This window comes from Balaenoptera acutorostrata, chromosome 14, assembly GCF_949987535.1.
Source record: "Balaenoptera acutorostrata chromosome 14, mBalAcu1.1, whole genome shotgun sequence".
Taxonomy (NCBI): Eukaryota; Metazoa; Chordata; class Mammalia; order Artiodactyla; family Balaenopteridae; genus Balaenoptera; species Balaenoptera acutorostrata.
In genome coordinates this window covers 81,020,195-81,043,393 of record NC_080077.1, presented here as the reverse complement: position 1 = coordinate 81,043,393, position 23,199 = coordinate 81,020,195, and the positions used below count along the sequence as shown (strand labels likewise).

Here is a 23,199-nt window from a genome sequence, read left to right as displayed (position 1 = left end):
ATACAGAGGACTGAAAACATAACTAAAATTGACTTAATGAACATATATAGAACATTATAAAACAAAATATAATATAGTATATATTTATATTATATATAAAATATACTTTATTTTCAAGCACAGGGAGAACATACAAATATTGACTGTATATTGGACTATAATGCACGTACATTATGTTCTCAGACCAACAAAGAAGTAAGCTAAAAATCAGTTTTAAAAAACAACTGGAAAATTCCCTATATGTCTGGAAATCGAAAAAAAATACTTATAAATAACCCATAAGTCAATGAAGAAATCATGCTGGTTATTAGAAATATCTTTATCAAATGATAAACTGTTACATAATAAAACTTGTGGGATATAGCTAAATCAGTACTTGAAAGGTAAATTTATCTCATTAAAATGCCTATTTTAGAAAAAGAGAAAAGCTAAATATTAATGAGCTAAGCATATATCTCAAGAGGTTAACAAAAGAAAAAAAATAAAAGAAAATACAAGAAAAGAAGATGAGTAGAGATTAATAAAATATAAAAGAGAAGATAACATAAAAGAGAAGAAAAAGACATATAAAAGCCAAAAAACTTTTCCTTTGAAAATACTAATAACAGAAACAAAAAACATAAGAAGGAGAAGATACAATTAGTTACTATCATGATTGAAAAGGGGGACATCATTATATTTTCTATAGACATGAAAAACTTAACAAGAGGGTATGAATAATGTTTTGTCAATAAATTTGAAATTTTATATGAAATGGATAAATTCTAGAAATATACAACTTACCAAAATGAATATAAGAAAAGACAGGTAACCTAATTATTATCACCTTTAAAAAATTGACTCAGTAGTCAAATATCCTTTCATAAATATAACTCTTTAGCTTCATCAGAGAGTTCTATCAAATATTCATGGAAGGGCTTCCCTGGTGGCACAGTGGTTAAGAATCTGCCTGCCAATGCAGGGGACATGGGTTCGAGCCCTGGTCTGGGACGATCCCACATGCCACGGAGCAACTAAGCCCGTGAGCCACAGCTACTGAGCCTGCGCGTCTGGAGCCTGTGCTCTGCAACGGGAGAGGCCGCGACAGTAAGAGGCCCGTGCACCGCGATGAAGAGTGGCCCCCGCTCGCCGCAACTAGAGAAAGCCCTCGCACAGAAACGAAGACCCAACACAGCCAAAAATAAATAAATAAATAAATTAATTAATTAAAAAAAAAAAACCTAAAAACTTAAAAAAAAAAATTCATGGAAAAAATAACTTTATTTTCATACAAACTCGTACAAAACCTGACAAGGAAACTATGTGAAAAAATCATAGTCCAATCTTGCTTATGAATATTAATGTAACAATTTGAAATAAAATATTAGCAAATAGAATCCAGCAGTGTGTGAAAAAAGGTCATGACCACGTTGGACTTATCTCAGGAATGTAGGGTTGGTTTAATATTTGAAAATTTATTAAGGTAATTTTTCACATTAATGAATTAAAAGAGAAAAACCATTTGGTAATCTCAATAGAAATAGAAGAAGTACACAATACATTTCTATATTTATCCATGATTAAAACTCTTAGGAATAGCGAGGAACTTTTTTTACAACCTAATATAGGGAATTTTCAAAAACAAAACAAACACAAAATCTAAAACAAACATCATACTTAATGGTGAACTATGAAAGAATTCTCTTCAAGATCAGTAACAAGGAAAGGATGCATGCAATCAGCATTTCTCTTTAACATTATACTGGATGACCTATGAAGGGCAGTAAGAAAATATAGAGAAAGAAATGATACAAAGACTGAATAGAAAGAACTCAAATTTTCTTTATTCACAAATGATATAATGGAGAAAACTCCAAAGAATTGCTAGTGAATTTTCAGAATAAAGATTGTTCAGCAAAGCTCTGGAATATAAAACGAATTACTTTTTTACATAGAAATGTAATAAGGTAAGGCCAGACACTATAAAACTCTTAGAGGAAGACATAGGCAGAACACTCTATGACATAAATCACAGCAAGATCCTTTTTGACCCACCTCCTAGAGAAATGGAAATAAAAACAAAAATAAACAAATGGGACCTAATGAAACTTAAAAGCAAACTCAAGCAGCTCAATATCAAAAATCAAATAACCCAGTGCAAAAATGGGCCGAAGACCTAAACAGAAATTTCTCCATAGAAGATATACAGATTGCTAACAATCACATGAAAGGATGCTCAACATCACTATTCATTGGAGAAATGCAAATCAAAACTACAATGAGGTATCACCTCACACGGTCAGAATGACCATCATCAAAAAATTTACAAACAATAAATGCTGGAGAGGGTGTGGAGAAAAGGGAACCCTCTTGCACTCTTGGTGGGAATGTAAATTGATACAGCCACTATGGAGAACAGTATGGACATTCCTTAAAAAACTAAAAATAGAACTGCCATACAACCCAGCAATCCCACTACTGGGCGTATACCCTGAGAAAACCATAATTCAAAAAAGTCATGTACCACAATATTCATTGTAGCACTATTTACAATAGCCAGGACATGGAAGCAACTTAAGTGTCCATCAACAGATGAATGGATAAAGAAGATGTGGTACATATATACAATGGAATATTACTCAGTCATAAAAAGAAACGAAATTGAGTTACTTGGAGTGAGGTGGATGGACCTAGAGTCGGTCATAAAGAGTGAAGTAAGTCAGAAAGAGAAGAACAAATTCCATATGCTAACACATATATATGGAATCTAAAAAAAAAGAAAAAAATGGTTCTGATGAACCTAGCAGCAGGACAAGAATAAAGACACAGATGTAGAGAATGGACTTGAGGACACGGGGAGGGGGAAGGGTAAGCTGGGACGAAGTGAGAGAGTGGCATGGACATATATACACTACTAAATGTAAAATATAGCTAGTGGGAAGCAGCCGCATAGCACAGGGAGATCAGCTCGGTGCTTTGTGACCACCTAGAGGGGTGGGATAGGGAGGGTGGGAGGGAGATGCAAGAGGGAGGAGATATGAGGATATATGTAATATATAGCGGATTCACTTTGTTATACAGCAGAAAGTAACACAACATTGTAAAGCAACTACAATAAAGATGTTAAAAAAATGTACTAAGGATGCCATTTACATAATCACAATTAATATCAAGTGGCATGGGATAAGTCCATGATGTGGAGCCCTTTAAAAAGTCATTATGCAACTTAATTGTAAGGTACTAATAAAAGGAGAGATATTCCATGTTCTTGGTAGAAAGACTTAACACTCTAAAGGTATCAGTTTCCCCCAAATTCATCTATGGATCCAACACAATTCCAGTTCAACCTCCATAAGGATTTTTGTGGAACTTGGTGAGCTAATTTTAGAATGTATTCGGGAAGAGTGGAGAGTGAAGAATAGCTTAGACATTCCTGTAGAAAGAGAACTAAGCCAGGGAAACATGGTTACAAGATTTCAAGATAATTATAAATTCGTAATAATTGAAGCAATGTGGTATTAGCTCAGGGATAAAATGATGAACAAACCCATGCCCATGGCAGAAGAGGCATCACGGAGCAGAGAGAAAAGGGGAAACTATCCACTGAGTGGTGCTAAAACAATTGATTATCAGTATTTAAAAAAAAAAGAAATTGTTTTCCTGCTTCACACACACATACACACACCATAAATTGTCGTAGATTAAGTATGAAAAACAAAACATCTTTTACAAGACAATATAGGAGAATATGAAGTTACTAAGGCTAATTCAACAACACTGAAATTAAGAATGTGTGTTCATCAAAGACTATACCATTAAGAGAGTAAGAAGGCAAGGCTACAAAGTGACAGAAGGTTTTTGAAAGGGAACATCATTGCAAAAGGGTTGGCGTCTGCAACTTAAAAGGAACTGCTCCAAATCAGTAAGAGAAGACATACATCTCAATGAAAAAATTGGTCAAAATACTTGTTGAAGGATCTTCTAGAAGAGGAAGCACAAAAGACCCCAAAATATAGGAAAAGATACTGAACTTCATTAGTAATCAGAGAAATGCAAATTCAAACCACACTGAGATACTATTTCACCCCCAATGCAGAGTGACAAAAAATAAAAAGTCAGGCAATAACAAGTGTGGATGAGGATTTGGAACCAAAGGGATTCGCACTCCAAGTGGCACAAACACTTAAGGAGACGGTTCGGTATCACCTGGTAAAACTGAAAACATGCATTCCTCATGACACAATGATTTCTCTCTTACTCAGAAGAGAGAGAGAGAGAGAGAAAGAGAGAGCTAGATGCTGGAGAGATTCCTGGAGAGCACCAGGGGACAATTGGGAATGTCTGTACCAGTGTTGTAAGTAATGCAAAGTCCATCAACAGAAGAATGAATACACGGTGTATCTATACCAGGCAGCAGTATGTCCCAGACAACTCTCAAGCGTCATCTCAGGCTCTCTTAGCCTCACCTGTCTCTCAGACCAGCTCTTCATAAGCTCTGACCCATTATGGGAGACACAAGCCCACAGTTCCTTGCCTCTTGCTGTGTCACGGTGTCTGTTTCTCCTGCCCCAGGATTTTCTGTTGCTGCTGAGGTGTGAGAAGCACCAAGACCCACCCGTGGTCCATGGATGGGTACACTGGAAGTGCAGGGAAGTTAATGTCCTTTGAGGTGAACTTTTGAGGAGATCTCTTATGAATTTTTCTCCATTTACCCCTAGGCTCCCAACCTCATGGACAATCTGGAGATCCTGTAGTCTCTAAAGATGGTCCCTTGAAATCAGCCATTGGTTGCACTTGACACCAGGTGCTGGCTAGTTTGGTGAGGCATCTTTATGTTGGTTTTCCCTCTTTCACTGCTTCATCCCTCATTTTCTTCTCCTCCTGGTTCCCTGAATATGCACTCCCTAATGAAGAGTAGCAGGTAAGCTCTTGACTCAGGGTCTGATGTATGCAACAGTGTGAATGACTCTTAAAAATATAATGTTGAGCCAAAGAACTAAGTCATAGGAGAACACACACAACATGAGATAGATTACTTATATAAATACACAAACAAAATGAAGAAATATTAATATACTGTTTAGAGAATACATCTATGGGTGGAAACACTAATGGCAAGCAATGACATGATTAACACAAGATTCATGACAGTAAAGGGGACAAGATCCTGGCAGAGCAGACAGGGGACTTCTAAGATACTATTAATGTTTTATTATTTAACCTGGGAAGCGAGCATGTTATTATTTTTCTCTAAATACCACATATATGTTTTGTACACTCTTGGTGTATATTTCCCAAGTAAGGAGATATGCAGAAAGCAATGTGTCTAGCCATGGCATGGACTCATGCAGGCTCTACACGTAAGGCTGGAAAGGAAGGTAGGGGCAGATTGTAAGGACCCTCAAATGAAATGATTGGACTTGATTCTGAAGGCATCGGGGAGACTTTGGAAGTTCTTCTCTTTCCTTGGCTTTTGGCTTAGTTTCCTTTAACCCTTTTCCTAGGGGAGCAATTATGAAAATAGATGTGGGAGGTGGTGAGTGAGGGGTCTAAAGATGGCTGGATGGAGAAACCCAAGTTGGAATGAAAGAAGATGCCTTTATAAAGGCGTGCAGAAAGACAGTTTCCGCAAGAATGGCTGAACTTAAATGGGAGAATATTTATCTACTGAATACAACCATATGCTTAGAAGTATTTATCACGGTTCTGTAGCTCTTTCATATTCTTCCCACATTCACTGTGGCCAGAAGAGAGGGGCAGCAGTGGGAGTACATTCTCAATAAATAATCATAACGATGCACGCTGTAGGTCAGATTTGACAGTGGCATTTCCATATATGAATTCTCATTACCATGGTTCTGCCAGTCAACCATATCAACTCTCTGTAGGATAAGCTTCAGCATGCAGATTGCCTTGGATCCAGAGCAAAAAGTACGCTCCCTCCCTTATTAAAATGGTTCCATCTGACATGGTGATCTTGATCAGTGAGGCTAAAATCCCAGTGAGACTGTGTCTCAGTCTCAGACAGGGAACTCAGAACCAATTGTTGCTGAAAACCAGACTTTTACTATGGTCATTTCCAAATACCTACTGAATTATAATATAAACCTAGAGACTATTGTGAAAAACAAACTGGTTTCTTGATTTGCCTCAAATGGATTATTTTAAAACAGCATAAGATCTGTGAACATGGCTGAGGCACCAAAGGTATACAGGATCTGAATTTGCATACAGGATTAGCATGCAAATATGGTTGATACTTAAGGTGGTGGCTCGCTCATGATTGATGGAAATGGCCACGAAAGCAATAGGTCCTGTCAACGCTGCCTAATTAGCTCACACATATAACAGTCCTTCAGTGTGATCAGCAGAATAAGCCTGGAAGGGTCACAAGGCAGCAATCGCCTTTTCTTTTTAAAGCATATAATCTAATAAATGGTCTGAGTGAGGTGTGCTGCCACGGTTTGTTCAATTGGACACAAAGTGTCTTCAATTTCCATGACTGATTTTAAGGACATCTTTTCAGGTATAATTGAAGAAAAATATCTGCCTTCAACATTTTGAATTACACTGTTCTGAGACTGTAGCAGAGATGATAAAATATAGGAGCTGCAAAGTTAATGTGACTGTCGTTGGGCAGCTATCTCAGGTATATAAATGAAGCTTTGTTCTCTGTTCATGGAGTCGCAATGAGGAAAAATAACTTTCTGGGTAATTTTATGAAACGAGAACATATCCCAGTAGTAAAGAATTAGCAAGAACTGGAGTGTCTTCAAATGCAAATTTCCTGACATTTCACAGTTACTAAAATAAATTACCCTACCTTGGTGAGCTAATAATAACTTAGTTAAGGTTTCATTTAGTATAACCAAATATAATGCAAAAAGCCCATACTCTGATAAACACCATTTCCATTTTAGGGTTTGCTAAGGGTGGCTTTTCTCTCTTCTCTTTCTCCCACACCTCAGAATGTCACAAGCAATTAGATGAAATTGTTTATGGGAAATGGAAAGGTAAGCGAATAAAGCAGTGCAGTACACATAGGATATAGCTGGCATCCGCATTATGAAAACCGAAGAGAGGCGCTTGGTATCTTGATGAAGTAATTGTTCTTTGAAACTATTGAACTGTCTTTTGTTGCATTAAACGATTTATTTAATGAATGTTTTGAAATCGAAACCATTTCATTTTTATGTAGCAATGGAAAAACTACATTTGAAATCTGCAAAGCTTAAAGGAAACCTTTTGAAATATCGGCATATCTCTGAATCTGTTAATATTCTGTGTTGGGTACATAGCAAACACTCCACTTGTGGAATCAAATTGCGAAAAATTACCTAGCGACATAGGAAACCTTTTGAGAAGAAATTTGGCAATATGAATCAAATACCATGAAACTGTTTATATTGCTTTGACCCAATAATTTTACTTTAGTGAATTTATGCTAGGAATCTTAAATACTGTGAGAGCTTATGCGCAAAGATATTCATTGCAATGAATATCTTAATATCATAATAACAAAACAATTAGAAATGCCAGCATAGGTTGGGTTTGGACAGGTGTACTATGGGTAATTTTCCATATCTTTTGATTTTTCAAATAATCTATAACTTTTTAAAAAGAAATTCTTGACTTTAAATACCCAGTTTTTATGGTCAACAGCTAGTTGTATTGAGTTAAACTCTTCTCTTTTCCAAAAGCATTTTCTATGTAAATACACTCATAATGATTAGTCAAAAATGGGAAACCGGTCTGGCTGAAGTACATAAACTCTAATTATCCTTGGACCTCACTAATTAAAGATTAACAGAAATTCACAGATCTGAGGTTCTTATGGAATAAAAAGCCCCAAACAAGTAACCATGTAAAGATTTTTTATTATGCAGTTATAATAGTTTGTTTCATAGATATAGGCATCTAACAAATTGTAGTTTTTTGGTGAGCTTCTTTCATTTAACTTTCTATATGTAATTATGCTATTTGTAATTGTAATAGCTGATACATAATATATGAAAATAGAGAAAATAGCCAAATTAGTTAACATAATTAATTAAACAAACAAAACCAAAGCTGATTTGACTGGTCAAGTTTCTGAAACTGACAAATTGGTGTGCTTCAGCAGATTAAGCTCAGAATATACTGGAATCCCATCATTTGTTTATAATTAAAATGTGTTTATAAATGTAAACATTTATATATAATTGACAAATTGAAAGGCAAGTAAGTAAACTTTTTCTCCATCCATTATCATTTATAGGTAGCAAAACATAAAGGGAATTTTCATATAATCTTTTCCAGAAATTGTCTTCTCTCTCCAGATGCAACCACTAAAATGTTACATATAAAATAACCAACAGATCTGTTATTTTTGTGACTTAACAAATACAACCAACTATGTGTTTTACTTTTCTATGGGCACTTCAAAACCAATGCTTCAATTAAAAGGTTGATTGTCCAAAGCTACGTCATCCTTAAAGAAGAACTGAACATTATTGATTTCGAATGTCTTAAAACATTATATTATAATGGTCAGCGTTATACTTAAAAAAAAAAGTGAAGCTTTCTTCAACAAGTTATTTTTAGTACATTATTTTTCTTAAATATGCCTGTTTTGTGGCTTGCTTTAATTTTAGGTTCACTTGAAGATTTGCTGTAAAAACTTGCAGTGCTTTTTCTTTTACGCATACAACTTTACAAGCAACCGAGTTTCTGAGTTGGTCCTCATCACGGACTCTGAAGATGAAGCACACTTGCTATTTTCTAAGGGAAAATAACTAATGATTTAACTATGAGACTGTAAGGAATACATTTTTTGTTTGATCATAATTGACAAAGTATTAATTTCATTTTTTTCATGGACCTACTAATTTTATTGACATTAATGTTATGAATTTGTATTCAATGTTTTATAAGAGTAAATAGGATGCATTCATCTCTCCTATTTTGTTAACATAAATTGCACTTAAGATGCAAATATAAAATATATATAAAAATACATATATTATGCAAATATAAAATAAATATTCAGCAAGTGAAAACCATTTCTGACAATCATTCAATCAATCAATATTTATTCAAGACCTACCATATGCGAGCCCTCTGAGATACAGTGGTGACTTTCTTGACTTTGAATGTTCAACTCTAAATAGATTTTGTATATAAGCAATTAAAAAATAAACAAATATTTAAATAACTTACCTTTGATTCCTTGAACTTGGAGAAAAATCCAAAGAACAAAAATAGCCCTTCTAGTTTCCAAATACATTCTGGCTTTTGTGCATTGGTACTTCTGGTAACAATCACAGAACAGTCCCAAGTCTCATTAAAAAAATAAAATGACAGAAATATGAAAAATAGTGAAATATTGATATTAGCTGAGTGAGGATAACCTTCTTGGTTTACCTTTATGAGGGTGCTAATTTATGAAGAACATGAGCCAGTGCCTGCTTCTGGAATAATCTCCTTATCTTCCCCTTAGGTGTAATCTCTGCTTAAGGACCAGCTGGAGGAAGCTTTATCTCATTAACCTTCTGGAGGAGCATCTGTCAGCCCAGCTAGGGGACCCTGAATGCCATTATAAACAAGTGTCCACAGACAGAAGGAATGCTTTTCTTCCTTAGTTATTCACCTGTTACAGGGACACAGAGAGCCAGGGGAAGTCCGGCCAAATGCAGAAGAAGGCTGACAGTTAGGGTCAAATATTTTCCAAAATGACATGCGCAAGGAACATCCACCGAAAGAGCTTAATTGCCACCCCTGGAAGTATATGGTTAGTCGATATGTCTGTCTCCAGAGGTAGCAAATCTGTCTCCATTCTCATAGAAATGGCCTGCTTTGTAAATTGCTTTCTTTCTGGCATTACACACAGATGACCTTTCTGGTTTAAGTCTGGTTTACATTTTTAAAATTTGTTATTCATGCACAGAGTGTATAGAGTCAAATAGTTCTACAAGGTTTGTGAAAGATAATGATGCCATACCTCCCTCCGTTCAAAGACAACCACTTTTAATTCTTTAAGCTAATTCTTCTAGTAGCCTCATTTGCACCTCTAAATAGTACGCTTCTATTACTTTTTTTTGTTTTTCACTTTCAGGCGTTATCAAATAATGAATATTAAGAATATCTTCTCCCCCTACCCCACACAAACCCTCCCCACACTCATAAACATGTACTAGTCCCATCCTTCCATCTGCCTCAGTTTTACTGTATTTTCAGTTTATCGAAAATTCAATCTTATATTATTGTGACTGTATACACGCTACATATAGCTGAGCGTGGAATATACTGTAATTACTAACATGCATTGGACTCATGTTGTGATAGACACTGTTCTAGAGATTTCTGTAGATTATCCATATATTTCTCAGTACACCATTATGAGGTAAGTACTATTGTCTCTGTTTTATATTTGAGGAAACCAAAGTATACGTGGCAGAGCCAGGTTTTGAACCCAGGAGCCTATGCTCTTAACCAGTAACCTCTAATGACTTTTGCAATTATCTCATTTTTTCCCTAAATTTCCTACATACCAAACAATCAGTTAATCCCAAATGTCATCCCAGATGTGTAAATTTCCTCCTCATATGGTCAATCACCTCAGATTGTCCATGTTTCCTAGAGCTTTCTAACCTCCTCCAGGCTGTAGTGTTCTATTTCTTGCTATTGTTCACAGCAGTAATCTGGGGTTCTCCTTTCACAAGCATCCTTGGGGATTCCTTCACCTCTCTTGTTTTCCGAACCCCAGGTTGCCTTCTTTCTTAACCTAATCTCTTGTTTTTGCAGAGCACACGCTCTGGTAGATTATTGAAAGAAAGTTCACAGTAGATAAATTTGAGGTCTTATATGTTTGAACATGGCTTCCATCTATCCTGATACTTGACTAATAGTTTGGCCAGTGCTATAGACGAAATGTTTGTGTCCTCCCAAAATTCATGTGCTGAAAACTAACCCCAATGTGATGGTATTTGGAAGTGGGGCCTTTGGAAGATGATTGGGTCAGAAGGTGAAGCCCTCATGAATGGGATTAGTGCCCTAGAAAAGAGACCCAGAGAGCCCCCTTGCTCCTTCTGCCATGTGAGGACACAGCAGCAAGACCGCTTTCTGTGCACCAGCAAGCAGGCTCTCATCAGACACTGAATATGTCTGCCCCTTGACCTTGGACTTCCTAGCCTCCAGAACTGTCAGAAATAAATTTCTGTTGTTTATAAGACACTCAGTCTATACTACTCTGTTATAGCAGCCCAAAAGAACTAAGACAACTGGATATAGAATTCTAGGTTGGAAATAGCATCTACTTAGAATATTGAAGACATTAATTAATCCGTCATCTTCTAGCTTCCTGTGCTACTAAAATCTGAAGTCCGAATTGTTCTTGATTCTTTTTATGGGATCTTTTCCTCTCCAGAAACTTCTAGAATCTTTTCTTTTTATCCAGTGTTCTGATATTGCATGGTAATCTGTCTGGTTGTGGGTCTCTTTTAATCCATTGTATGGGGCACTTAGAGGACCTTTAATCTAGGTATTCATGTCCTTTAGCTATTGAAAACTTCTTTTAGGGATCTGATTTCCATATTTTAATTTCTGCATTTTCTCTTTCTGGAATCCATATTATTTGGATGGTGGCATTCTTGAACTGGTTCTTTAACTTTTAAAATTCATGCTTTCTTTTATTTTCCTCTTACTCTTTATACTCCTGTTTCTAGCACATTTTCTCAACTTAATCTTTTAACCCTAATTTGGTTTTTAAATTTTTACTGTCATTTGTAATTTCTGGGGAATTGCTTTTGGTGGTTTTTGTCTTAAATTTTTTTTTCTTTTTAAAAAATTTTAATAAGATACTGTTTCAGGATTTCGGGGATACAATGTCTTTTATTTCTTTAAAGATATTAATAACAGTTTCAGAAATTATTTTCTTCTTTTGTAGCCTCTGTTTCATCCAAGCTGAATTTAAAATTTTTTTCTTTTTGCTTTTTTATCTTCTTTATTTGAAGCTTTTCTCAAATATCTGGTAATCCTTGGCTGACCACTCACTTATTTTCAAGTCTGTAAATAGCTGACTGAAAGTTCTGTGCATAAGATTGGAACTTGTGAACTGTGGTCTTCAGTATAGATTTATCTGGCTGGGATACTTCCTTTTTAGTGTTGCCTGACAAAATACAGGATACTCAGTTAAACTTAAGATAAAAAAATAATTTTTTTAGTATAAATATGTCACAAGTATTATGTGTGACATACTATAAAATTATTTGTTTATCTAAGATCCAAATTTAACTGGGCATTCTATATTTTTATTTGCTATATCTGGCAACCCCTTTTCCAGAACATCTGAAGTCAGCATCTTTAAGTATTTCCTCTCCAGGTGGTCAGATCTTCCAGAAAAGACTGCTCATCTCTTGAATTTAGGATATAGCCTAGCTCCCAATATATCAGTACACGAGTGGAGAAAACGGTCTGGGGCTTGAGTCTTAATAGTCTCATGATATTTTAATTTAATTTTCTTGTTTTCAGAGAAGTACCCTTATTCCCAAATCTGCCAAATATTTAATAGTCCACAGAATGTTTTACGCTGTCCAGAAAATAAAACTTCAGCCTTCTGTTGGGTGGCAAAAAGGCAGTTGCACAAATGAATGGAATGGGGGAGGGGAGTTGGAACCCTAAGTGATTATTAGATATTTCAATCTATTCTTCTGTTTTTAACCCAATCCTTCTATTAAGTTACCTCCATTTTCAGAAGTACCCAGTATGTCTTTAAATATATTTATGTAAATTAGATTGTTTCTGAGCTTTCTCTGCTGTCAGTTTAAGATTTGTATTTCTACGTCTGCTACCATTTATCCATGTTTTAAAACTTGGCTTAAACCTACATGCTCAGCTTAATAAAATTATTATGAAGTGAACACCCTGGTAACATACAAGTAAAACCAGAGAATATTCATAGCACCCCAGAAGGATCCATGGTCTTACTCACAAACACAAACATTTCTTCTCCATGAAATATAATCACTAATTCTGATTTCTATGGTAACCACTTATTTGCTTTTCTTAATTTTTTTTTTGCTGCTTAACTACACATTTGTAAGCACCGTTGCTTACCTTTGCTTGTCCCACCACCACTTATTGAAAGGATCATCATTTTCCATACTGTTCTGAATTTCCACCTTTGTCATAAAATCTGTGTGTCTCATATACTCATTTTTCCCATCCTTTACCTCCCTCTTGCTTTCATTATATTGACATTTTTTATTTCACTATTTTTTCTTCAGCTGGATATAATTTATTGTTCTTAATTTTAGTTACTGTATTTTTCAGTTCTGGGATTTCCATTTGGTTCTTCTTCAAGTCTGCGTCATCATTTTTAAAAAATAGTTTATGTTTCTGGGTTAAAAATTTTTAACCTTGTGTTTTATCTCATTAAATATAGAAAGAATAGTTTGATAACTCCAAATTCTGGAGCTCTGGGTGTTATTTCTGTTGTCTTGCTTTTCTTATTTTTTTATTTGTTATTATCTTATCTCCTTGTACAAGTGGTTATTTTTTCTTTTTGTATGCTAGACATTATATTTTAAGAGTTGTAGTACAGTGAGCAAGACATTATGGTATTGGTGAAAGAATAGACTGAAAGGTTAATGCAACAGAATAAAGAGCCCAGAGGGCCCACACAAATATAGTTGATTGATTTTGGACAAAGGTGCAAAAACAATTCAATGGATAAAGGATTGCCTTTTCAACAAATGGTGTCATATGAACCTGCCACCAAAAACTCCTATAAAAAACAAACAAAAAAATGAACCTAGACACAAACATTACACCTTACACAGAAATGAAGTAAAATGAATCATACACATAAATGAAAAATGCATATAAAAATTCTATAAAAAAGTGTAGGAGAAAATCTTGGCCTTAGGCTTGGTGATAAGATTTTAGGTACAAGATAAAAGCACAATCCATGAAACAAAAAAAATGGTAAGTTGGATTTTATTAAAATGAAAATTTTCTGCTCTGCTAAAGAGACTGTAAACAAAATTAAAAGATAAGCCACAGGGACTTCCTTGGTGGCGCAGTGGTTGGGAATCCACCTGCCAGTGCAGGGGACATGGGTTTGATCCCTGGTCCGGGAAGATCCCACATGCTGCAGAGCAACTGAGCCTGTGCACCACAACTACTGAGCCTGCGCTCTAGAGCCTGCAAGCCACAACTACTGAAGCCCGCACGCCTAGAGCCCGTGCTCCACAACAAGAGAAGCCACCACAATGAGAAGCCCATGCACCACAACGAAGAGTAGCCCCTGCTCACCGCAACTAGAGAGAAAGCCCGCACACAGCAACGAAGACCCAGTGCAGCCAATAAATAAATAAATAAATAAATAAAATTAAAAAAAAAAAGGTAAGCCACAAACTGGGAGAAAATTTTTGCAAAATACATTTCTGATAAAAGACATGTATCCAAAACATACAAAGGAAGCTTAAAACTCAACGATAAGAAAACCTAACAACTCCGTTAAAAATGAGCCAAAGATCTGAACAAGACGCCTCACCAAGAAGATATACAGATGACAAATAAGCACATGAAAAGTTGTTCAACATCATTTGTCATTAGTACAATGAATGAAAATTGAAACATCAATGAGATACCACTACATAGTTATTAGGATAACTAAAATTAAAAAAACAATTGACACTACCAACTGCTGGCAAAGATGTGGAGCAACAGGAACTCTCATTCATTACTGGTGGGAATGCAAATTGGCACAGGCACTTCAGAAGACAGTTTGGTAAGTTTTTGCAAAGCTAAACATAGTCTTACCATACAATCCAGTAATCACACTGTCAGGTATTTACCCAACTGAAATGAAAATGTATGTCCATGCAAAAACCTGCACTTGACTATCTATAGCAGCTTTGTTCATAATCGCCAAAACCCAGAAGCAACAAGATGTTCTTTGGTAGGTGAATTAATAAACAAACTGTGCGTACCCAAGAGAATACTGTTAGTAATAAGAAGGTATGAACTATGCCATGCAAAGACACGGATGAATCTTAAATGTACATTGTTAGGTTAAGGAAGCCAGTCTGAAAAGACAACATACTGTGTCATTCCATTTATATGACACTCTGGAAGGGACAAACAGGTGAAACAGTTGTAGGCATTTTGGGGTGTGTGCACTTTGAATAGATGAGCATAGAGTATTAGGGCATGAAACTTTTGTATAATACTGTCATGCATGACTTTATGCGTTTTTTGAAACCCATAGAACAGAGGAATGAATCTAAAGGCATGTAAATTAAAAACAATCCTTCAGGTAGCACCTAACAATGCTAATTGTGACAGTGCAGGCTGTGACTAAAGAATCTAATTTTATTAAAAATGTCTGAAATAGTCACTGAAGTGGGTGGAGGAAAAACTGACCTAAATAACTTTGGAAATGTCTGTCAGACTAATGGCAAAAGGAACTGTACATAAGCAGTGTACTCTAGTTGAAAAAAATTGTTTCCCACAGGGGTGTGAGTTAACAATTCTGAAACAACTATAGCATGCATGCTGGAACTGAACAGTTAAGTAAATGGATGGCAGATGGTGAGGCTAGGTTTCTCACTATTGAAGCGTAGGTTACGGACAAGCAAGGGGAAGAGGCAAAAATAATGCATATGGTAATGGAGTAGAGTTGGAGACATGAGTATAAACCCATGTTTAGTTTTACATAGAGATGATAAATTAATTAATATATACCATATAAATATATATTAATTAATTAATATACATGTTATATATATTTATATATTTATAGACCTGTGTATATGTACTGGATCGTATACACATATTTCTTTTCTCCAGCAGCTGAGAGAGCCTAGAAGCAATGACATCCCAGTAGCAATGAGCACACTTAGCACGCAGACCTTGGTTCTTGCCTCCTGTTCTTCAATAAAATAAACCAGGACTCCTTGGAGAAATAGTTCATTCTAAAACTGGGGCAGGAGGTATACAAGACGAACCTGCAGCATCCTGTAGTGCCAGAAAGTGAAGAAGTGCTCAAACAAGACAAAACAAAAACCCAAAACCAAAAAACTGCACACTGGTGGGATATGTCAAAGAGACACAGGCGCTAACTGAAAGGGCTCCCAGTGGCACAGACTGAAGCAATTTGAGGAATAAAGTAGTATTGGATGATAACATAAAGTGTAAGATAAATATCCACAAGTCCATATTGATACAGATGAATTATTGAATAAATAAACAGGGGAGAATAGACAAATATTCCATGTAGAACAATTCCAAATAATTTATGTAGATAACACCACTCTTCAGGAAATGGAGTATAACTGCCACTCCTTAAGTGTAACCTGTGACTTCCTTCTAAAAGTTCAGTATAGAAAGGGGGAAGAAAAGACAAACGCTACCGTGGGGAATCCTGACGCACATCACCTTTGATTAAGGTCAACGTCAACAAGGTCGTCATGTTGACAGCATGCTTCCTTCATACGGTGTGATGGGAATGGCACTTTACCTCTATGGTCTTCCTCCAGAAAACCCATAACCCCAGTCCAATCATAAGAAAAACACCAGACAAATCCCAATTGAGGGACATTCTGCAAAGTGCCTGACTGATTCTCCTCGAAACCGTCACGATCATCAGAAACAGGGAAATTCTAAGAAACTGTCACAGCTAGGACTTGGCTAAGGAGAAATAGCAACTAAATGTAATATGGAGTCCTGGATGGGATCCTGGAACAGGGAAAGGATATTATATTAAAGTAAAAAAAAAAAAAAAACCTAGGAAAAATCCGAATAAAGTATGGGCTTCACTTAATAGGTTCAGGTATCAATATTGATTCATTAAATGTAACAAATATAATAATAGAAGATATTAATGCTAGGGGAAACTGAGTTGCCATAGGGGTATATGGGAACGCTCTAATATCTTCACAAGTTTTCTGTAAGTCTAAATTTATTATAATATAAAAAGTTTATTAAAAATACAAAAAATAATTTTATAGAAAGATTTTGAAGTCTAGGATATTTCCTTCCAGACAGAATTTTCCTTTGCTTCTTCTAAGCTCTGGGGATTACTAACAACCCAAGATCCGTTTAATAAAATTTTTGAGTAGGAGATTTTTCTAGACTACACAGGAGCTGGCCTGTATCTGGTGGAGGCCTGGATAACCTTGTGTTCCTCTTTGTTCCTAGGATGCAGTCCTTCAGAGTTTACCAGGGTTCTGCTATGGCCTGGACTCCAATTTTTGTCCACTTCCTACCAAGAGATTTTCAAAAGCCCTGTTCAGCCTCTGTGTTTCTTACAGATCAGCAAATGCTTTGGGGCAAATGTAACCCCCAGAGCTAGGCTCACTTCTTTTGATTCTGACCTCTTGTAAATCTCTATTCTGCTTCATTATTTGTTAGCTCTCTGCTCACTTCTATTAGATGATTTTATATTTCATCCAGCTTTTCTACATTTCTTCAGCAGGAGGACTGGTTCAAATGACCTAATTGCTTTACTCGCTGCAGAAATTTTATAATTTTATTACTATTGTCTCCTTTCTCATTCTGTTTATTGTTGTGGCTTCGTACTTAAAAAATGCCTTTGACTATTATTTTTGGGGGGTATCCAGAGGGTAGCATAGGGTAATAAATTTTCAGCTCTCATCTTTAACTACAGATTATTTTGGTGATATCTAAAGAAAATTAGAATCATAAAATTGGTGTCGAATCTTACTCAGAACAGTGCATCTGAAAATGAGAAATGAACTAGGTGAAAGATGAATCTACCTTTAAATAACCACATCTAGGAAAAATGATATGAGGACTTAGAATAGATACATACTCATATATAAATATTTATATAAATATTTCTGATATACATTTTTATATAGGTATTTTATATAAATATTTCTGATATACATTTTATACATTTTTGTCAGCTGGTAGCTAACAAAAGCTAACAAAATACTTTCTCTCTTTGTTGCTGTATATTCCTGTGTTATACTTAGTTTATAACCCTGTTGTGAAACACCAGTGTTCTTTTTCTAGGAGAAAAAGCAACAATTTTAAGGTATGAAAATAATTTCTACGTAATAGCCTCCTTAGTAAAACATGTTGTTTAAAGGAGAATGTGGTATATACTACTTCTTGTTCTTAAAAATATCCTGTATGATATTGCTACTGAAGCAAACTTGGGTCTGCTCCCCCACCTGCGGTAAAGCCAGTCTACTGACACAGGGTTGTGATGAAGGAAAGTACAGCATTTATTACAACGCATCCATCATGGACAACCAAAGAGAACTGTCAGCTGATGCTCAAAAGACCCAAAGTCCCCAAAGTTCTGAAGGGCTGCATCCTAGGAGCAAAGGTGAACACAAGTTAATCCAGGCCTCCACCAAATACAGCCCAGCTCCTGTGTAGTCTAGAAAATCTCCAAATCAAAAATTTTATTAAACGGATCTTGGATTGTTAGTAATCCCCAGTGCTTAGAAGAAGCAAAGGAAAATTCTCTCTGGAAGGAAATATCCTAGACTTCAAAATCTTTCTATAAAATTATTTTTTGTATTTTTAATAAACTTTTTATATTATAATAAATTTAGACTTAACAAAAACTTGTGAAGATATTAGAGCGTTCCCATATACCCCTATGGCAACTCAGTTTCCCCTAGCATTAATATCTTCTATTGTTATATTTGTTACATTTAATGAACCAAAGTCCCTGATGGCTTTCAGGGAAAGGATTTTGAAGGCTAGGTTAGGAGTGTGGGTTACAGGATCAGCTCGTGCATAATTCTTTGACTGGTTGATGGGGAGGTAAAAAGGTGATGTTTTGGGAATCTCAATTATCAGTTTTCTGGCTCCAACCTGTCTGGGTCCATGTGCTGGTGGTCAGCATGCAGTTGACTTCTTCCACCTGGTGGGGGTTTCAGTATCTGCAAAACAACTCAAGGACGTGGCTCAGAATATCATCTATAGTCCTTGAAGAGGAACTAAAGGTCCTTGACTTTGTTTTAGCTAAACTATTATTATTTTGTCTTGTTTGACTGTTTTCCTTTGTTTCTGCATTTTCACTTCTCTGATTAAATTTGCTCTTTGGAACTCAGGGGAGGCTTAGGAGGCTAAAGCTTTTCTACAAACAAGAGGCGGGGGACACAGTGTGTGTGTGTGTGTGTGTGTGTGTGTGTGTGTGTGTGTGTGTGTGTGTGTGTGTGTGTGGTGGGGGTCTGTCCCTGGGGAAGGCGTCACAGGGTCCTGCTCAGTTTCAATACATGTGATCACAAAGGCATAGAATTTATATTAAGATGACAAATATTTAAAAGTTTCTCTTGACAGCAGTACCTTATTAATTTTTTCCCATTTTTAATTAAAAATCTTGGTAACTAATGTTGATAACTGCCACTTAGGAAGCAAGCAAGAATGATAAACACTCTATTCCTGAAATGATGCTTTCTGGGACCATCAGGTCTTTCTCTAAGTACTGTTGTTTTTAATTGTAGGCCACTGTTAATTAATCCAAAAGTACTTCTTCAAGGTGGTTGACTGTCAACAATAATTATATATTCTTAAAGAAGTGAGCATTCCCCTTTATTTTCTGGCAGAATATCAGTGGTGCATTTAAAATGTACAAGGTAGGGTATATGTATTCCTTCATCTGAAATCAGTAGAAATGAGAAATGGTTGCCAAAAATGAATCATTCAGTGTCATACAGAAACTATTCCATTTGTTAATCAATCAATATAATTTTCTGAGTGCCTACTAAGTCCTAAGCTCTCAATTAGGTGCTTTATATGCATAGATGACATCTTCCCAGCACCTCTATGAGGTAAGTGCTACTTTTATTTCTGCTTTACAGATGAGGAAACTGAGGCTCAGAGACCGTAACTAGTAGAGGTGAAGCAGGGTTTTCATCCTGGTTCTAATTCCAAAGCCTGTGTTCTCTTTATTGGTCCTCATTGGGGTCCCTCTAGAGGGAAAACAGATGCTAAGCAAGTAAGTGATACGCATCAGACAAATTAGCGACTAATAGGTTCTGATCACCCATTCCAGCATCTGTATGTGTGTGTGTGTGGGGATATTTTCCCCTCACATCAACAAGCAATTCTTGGACACCTACAAGCTGGGTGTCCTTTAATTCACCTCAATTCTGATACTATCTACCTGGAGATACTGTCAGATCCCACAGGTTAAGGGCTCAGCCCTGCCGCACCTGAGACACCAATCGAAAGTCCAGATTGTCACCTGGGCTTCTGATTGGAGGCTGCAATGGTACCCTCCTTGGGTTCCACAAATTTGCTGAGTGGCTCACACAACTCAGAAGCATTTTACTTACTAGACTACTGCTTTTTTATGATAGGATATAACTCAGGAGCAGCCAGATGGAAGAGATGCGTAGGGCAAGGTCTGGGGAAAGGGTGCAGAAAGCCTCCTTGCCCTGAGTGTACCACTCTCCCAAAATCTCCATGTGTTCACTTAACCCAGAAGCTCTCTGAACCTTGTCCTTTTGGGCTTGAACAATCAAATGGAGGCTTCATTGTATAGGCGTGATTGATTAAATCATTGGCCACTGGTGATTGAATTTAGCCTTCTCCCCTCCCTAGAGGTCAGGGAGGGGCTCGTGGTTGGGTCCATGGCAACCAGTCCCCAGCCTCACTAGGGTCCTAAGTCATCTCATTAACAAAAGACACCTTTCTCCCTCTCTTCACTTAGGAAATTTCACAAGGTTTTATGAGCTCTGTGCCAGAAACAGGGAGGAAGACCAAGTATATATTTCTTATTATCATCACAATACCACCACAACATTGCATGAAAAGAGATGAAAATGCAGGGTCACATCCAAAGTTCACTGTTTGCATTGGTCTTTTCCTTCACATTGCATCTCCTAATTTGGACATCGTGGATAAGATGGCATCCTAGGAATCTGGGCAGTTTCCATCTCTGGAATCTGGTACCTCTTTTCTTAGGTAGAGGGACTACCGTTCACTTAGCATTCTAGGTTTCTTTCTGCTCACGTTGTTGCTTTGTCTCTGCAATTCAGGCAGGCAAAGGGGATTCTTGAGGTATTTCCATCACCATCAAGATGAGTAACTAACCAGGAGTAGCTGAACCACTCCAAGAAGGGACCAGTCCTAGTGAGGCCGGAAAGACAGGGTCAGGCCCAAGGCCAGCCTCCTCATGCATAGGCATTAGGCAGAGGGCAAAGCCACCTCCTTGTTCTGCACTTAATGAGGCCATGACGCACAGAGGCATAGCGTCTAAAATAGAAACTTTGTAGCATCTGAACAAGAAACTCTGCCCAGGAGCACCGTGGAGCATGCCCAGTAAAAATGCACGGGTTGCTGGTGACCGCTGTATGACCTTCCACGTGTGGCGCGGGACTAGTAAGGGAAGCGTAAGGGAAAACAGCTCTTAGAGCCAGTGACCGGTGGCTGTAGGAGACAAATGGGCAAGACCGGGGGCTGACGCAGCCGGGTGCAATCCAGGCCTCACCTCAACCCGCTCCCCAGTGAGTATTCCACCCTTAATCAAAAGACCCCCGCCCACTCAAAGGGCTAAAAGTAAAATAAAAGTGGGATCAACAACCCTGCCGTGAGCCCCTCACTCCCGGGGACACCCGCGCTCTTCTTCTCTGTGTGTGTAACTTCTGTTTCTGCCCTAGATAACCTGCTTCTTTGCTCCTCAGTGTGTGTGTGTGTGTGTGTGTGTGTGTGTGTGTGTGTGTGTGTTTTCCTTTGTTTTGTGTTCCTCGCCCAAATTCTTTTGGATGAGTTGAACAAGAGCCTGGAGTTCTGATAAAGCTTTCCCGGTATCACCAGGAGGGGCAGGTAGGCAGTGCCGTGGGTATTAAAATCCATGATGTGGGGAGAACAGGTTCTCTGACCTCTGATAAAAAGCCAGTGTCCTCCTCTGCGCTGCTGGGTGTCTTGAATAAGTGTTTTTCTTTTTTGTATAAATTTATTTATTTATTTATTTTTGGCTGTGTTGGGTCTTCGTTTCTGTGCGAGGGCTTTCTCTAGTTGCGGCAAGTGGGGACCACTCTTCATCGCGGTGTGCGGGCCTCTCACCATCGCGGCCTCTCTTGCTGCGGAGCACAGGCTCCAGACGCGCAGGCTCAGTAGTTGTGGCTCACGGGCCCAGCTGCTCCGCGGCATGTGGGATCTTCCCAGACCAGGGCTCGAACCCGCGTCCCCTGCATTGGCAGGCAGATTCTCAACCACAGCGCCACCAGGAAAGCCCAAGTGTTTTTCTTGTTAATACAAGATGCACCCTGTGCAGCTCCGAGAGTTACCCCCGCATTATCACCCATATGTTAGGGAGGAGGGATAAAACGCCTGGAAACACGAGGGGAACACTGATGGGAATGTCATCTAAGGGGGGGGGGACGCCTATCTTTTGCATTTACCCTCCGGATCATCTCACGTTGGCCATCGGGATTAAACAAAAGGGCAGCCTCGGGCATAACGAGGGAAGGCGCAGCACATGGAATCTGACAAAAGCTGCACCGGGGCAGGGATGCAGGGAGGAAATTGCAGGGCTGCGGGATGACAGTTTGAACGAGGACATGAATGATAGCAGCCCAGGGACGGCGGCCCTGAATCCTCACCCACCTTCATTATATTCTCAGAGGCCTGACGATGAATTCTGGTGTGGGAGGACTTGGATGACCCCGTGCTCTCGTGGAGACCGAGCAGCCCAGACTTTCCCCCCCGGGGCTCCCAGCAGGGAGCTCTTCCCTGTCTCTCCTCCTTGCCCCTTCCAAGTCCTTGGTAATAATTAGAGTAACGCAGAATAAGTGGAACCAGTCTCTCCTTGGGAAAAATAGTTATAAGCTGAACACTAGAAAAGCAGGTAACTTTAAAAAATATCGTAAAGGTGTCAATTTGCATGCATTTTATTTAATATTTTTTTCACAGGCTGTGCAGCTTTTATTTCAATCAGGAAGTGATCAAAGCTATAGACAGTCTAGAAGAAGTCAGTGAAAAGGACTGCAGTCCATCTGGGGTGGGGACGGCTGGGCCAGTGTTTTTCCTGGTACCGGAGAGAGGGTGCTGGGGATTGTCCTGGGGGCAAATGATGACCGGACCAAGCAGAGGGAGGCTTGTGGGGTATAGAGTGGGAGGGAACTGCCCTGCTGGCCGAAACTGTCCACCTGTCCCACAGGGTAGGCACAGACCCTGAGGCCACTCGTGTGGCCAGCCCGGCTCAGGCAGGCCTAGGGCGGGGCCACGTGAAGCCAGGAGCCTGCCTGG

At 38.0% G+C, this 23,199-nt stretch overlaps 1 protein-coding gene across 2 annotated transcripts in view; it reads right to left on the bottom strand.

Moving 5' to 3' along the window:
• IMPG1 (interphotoreceptor matrix proteoglycan 1) overlaps window positions 1-9,244 on the bottom strand; it is a 135,946-nt gene extending 126,702 nt beyond the window's left edge. For both annotated transcript variants that reach the window (XM_057528056.1, XM_057528057.1), the window contains exon 1: window positions 9,178-9,244. In XM_057528056.1, coding sequence (XP_057384039.1) covers window positions 9,178-9,244 — 67 coding nt within the window. The remainder of the gene's footprint in view (window positions 1-9,177) is intronic.
• Window positions 9,245-23,199: the final 13,955 nt, after the last annotated feature.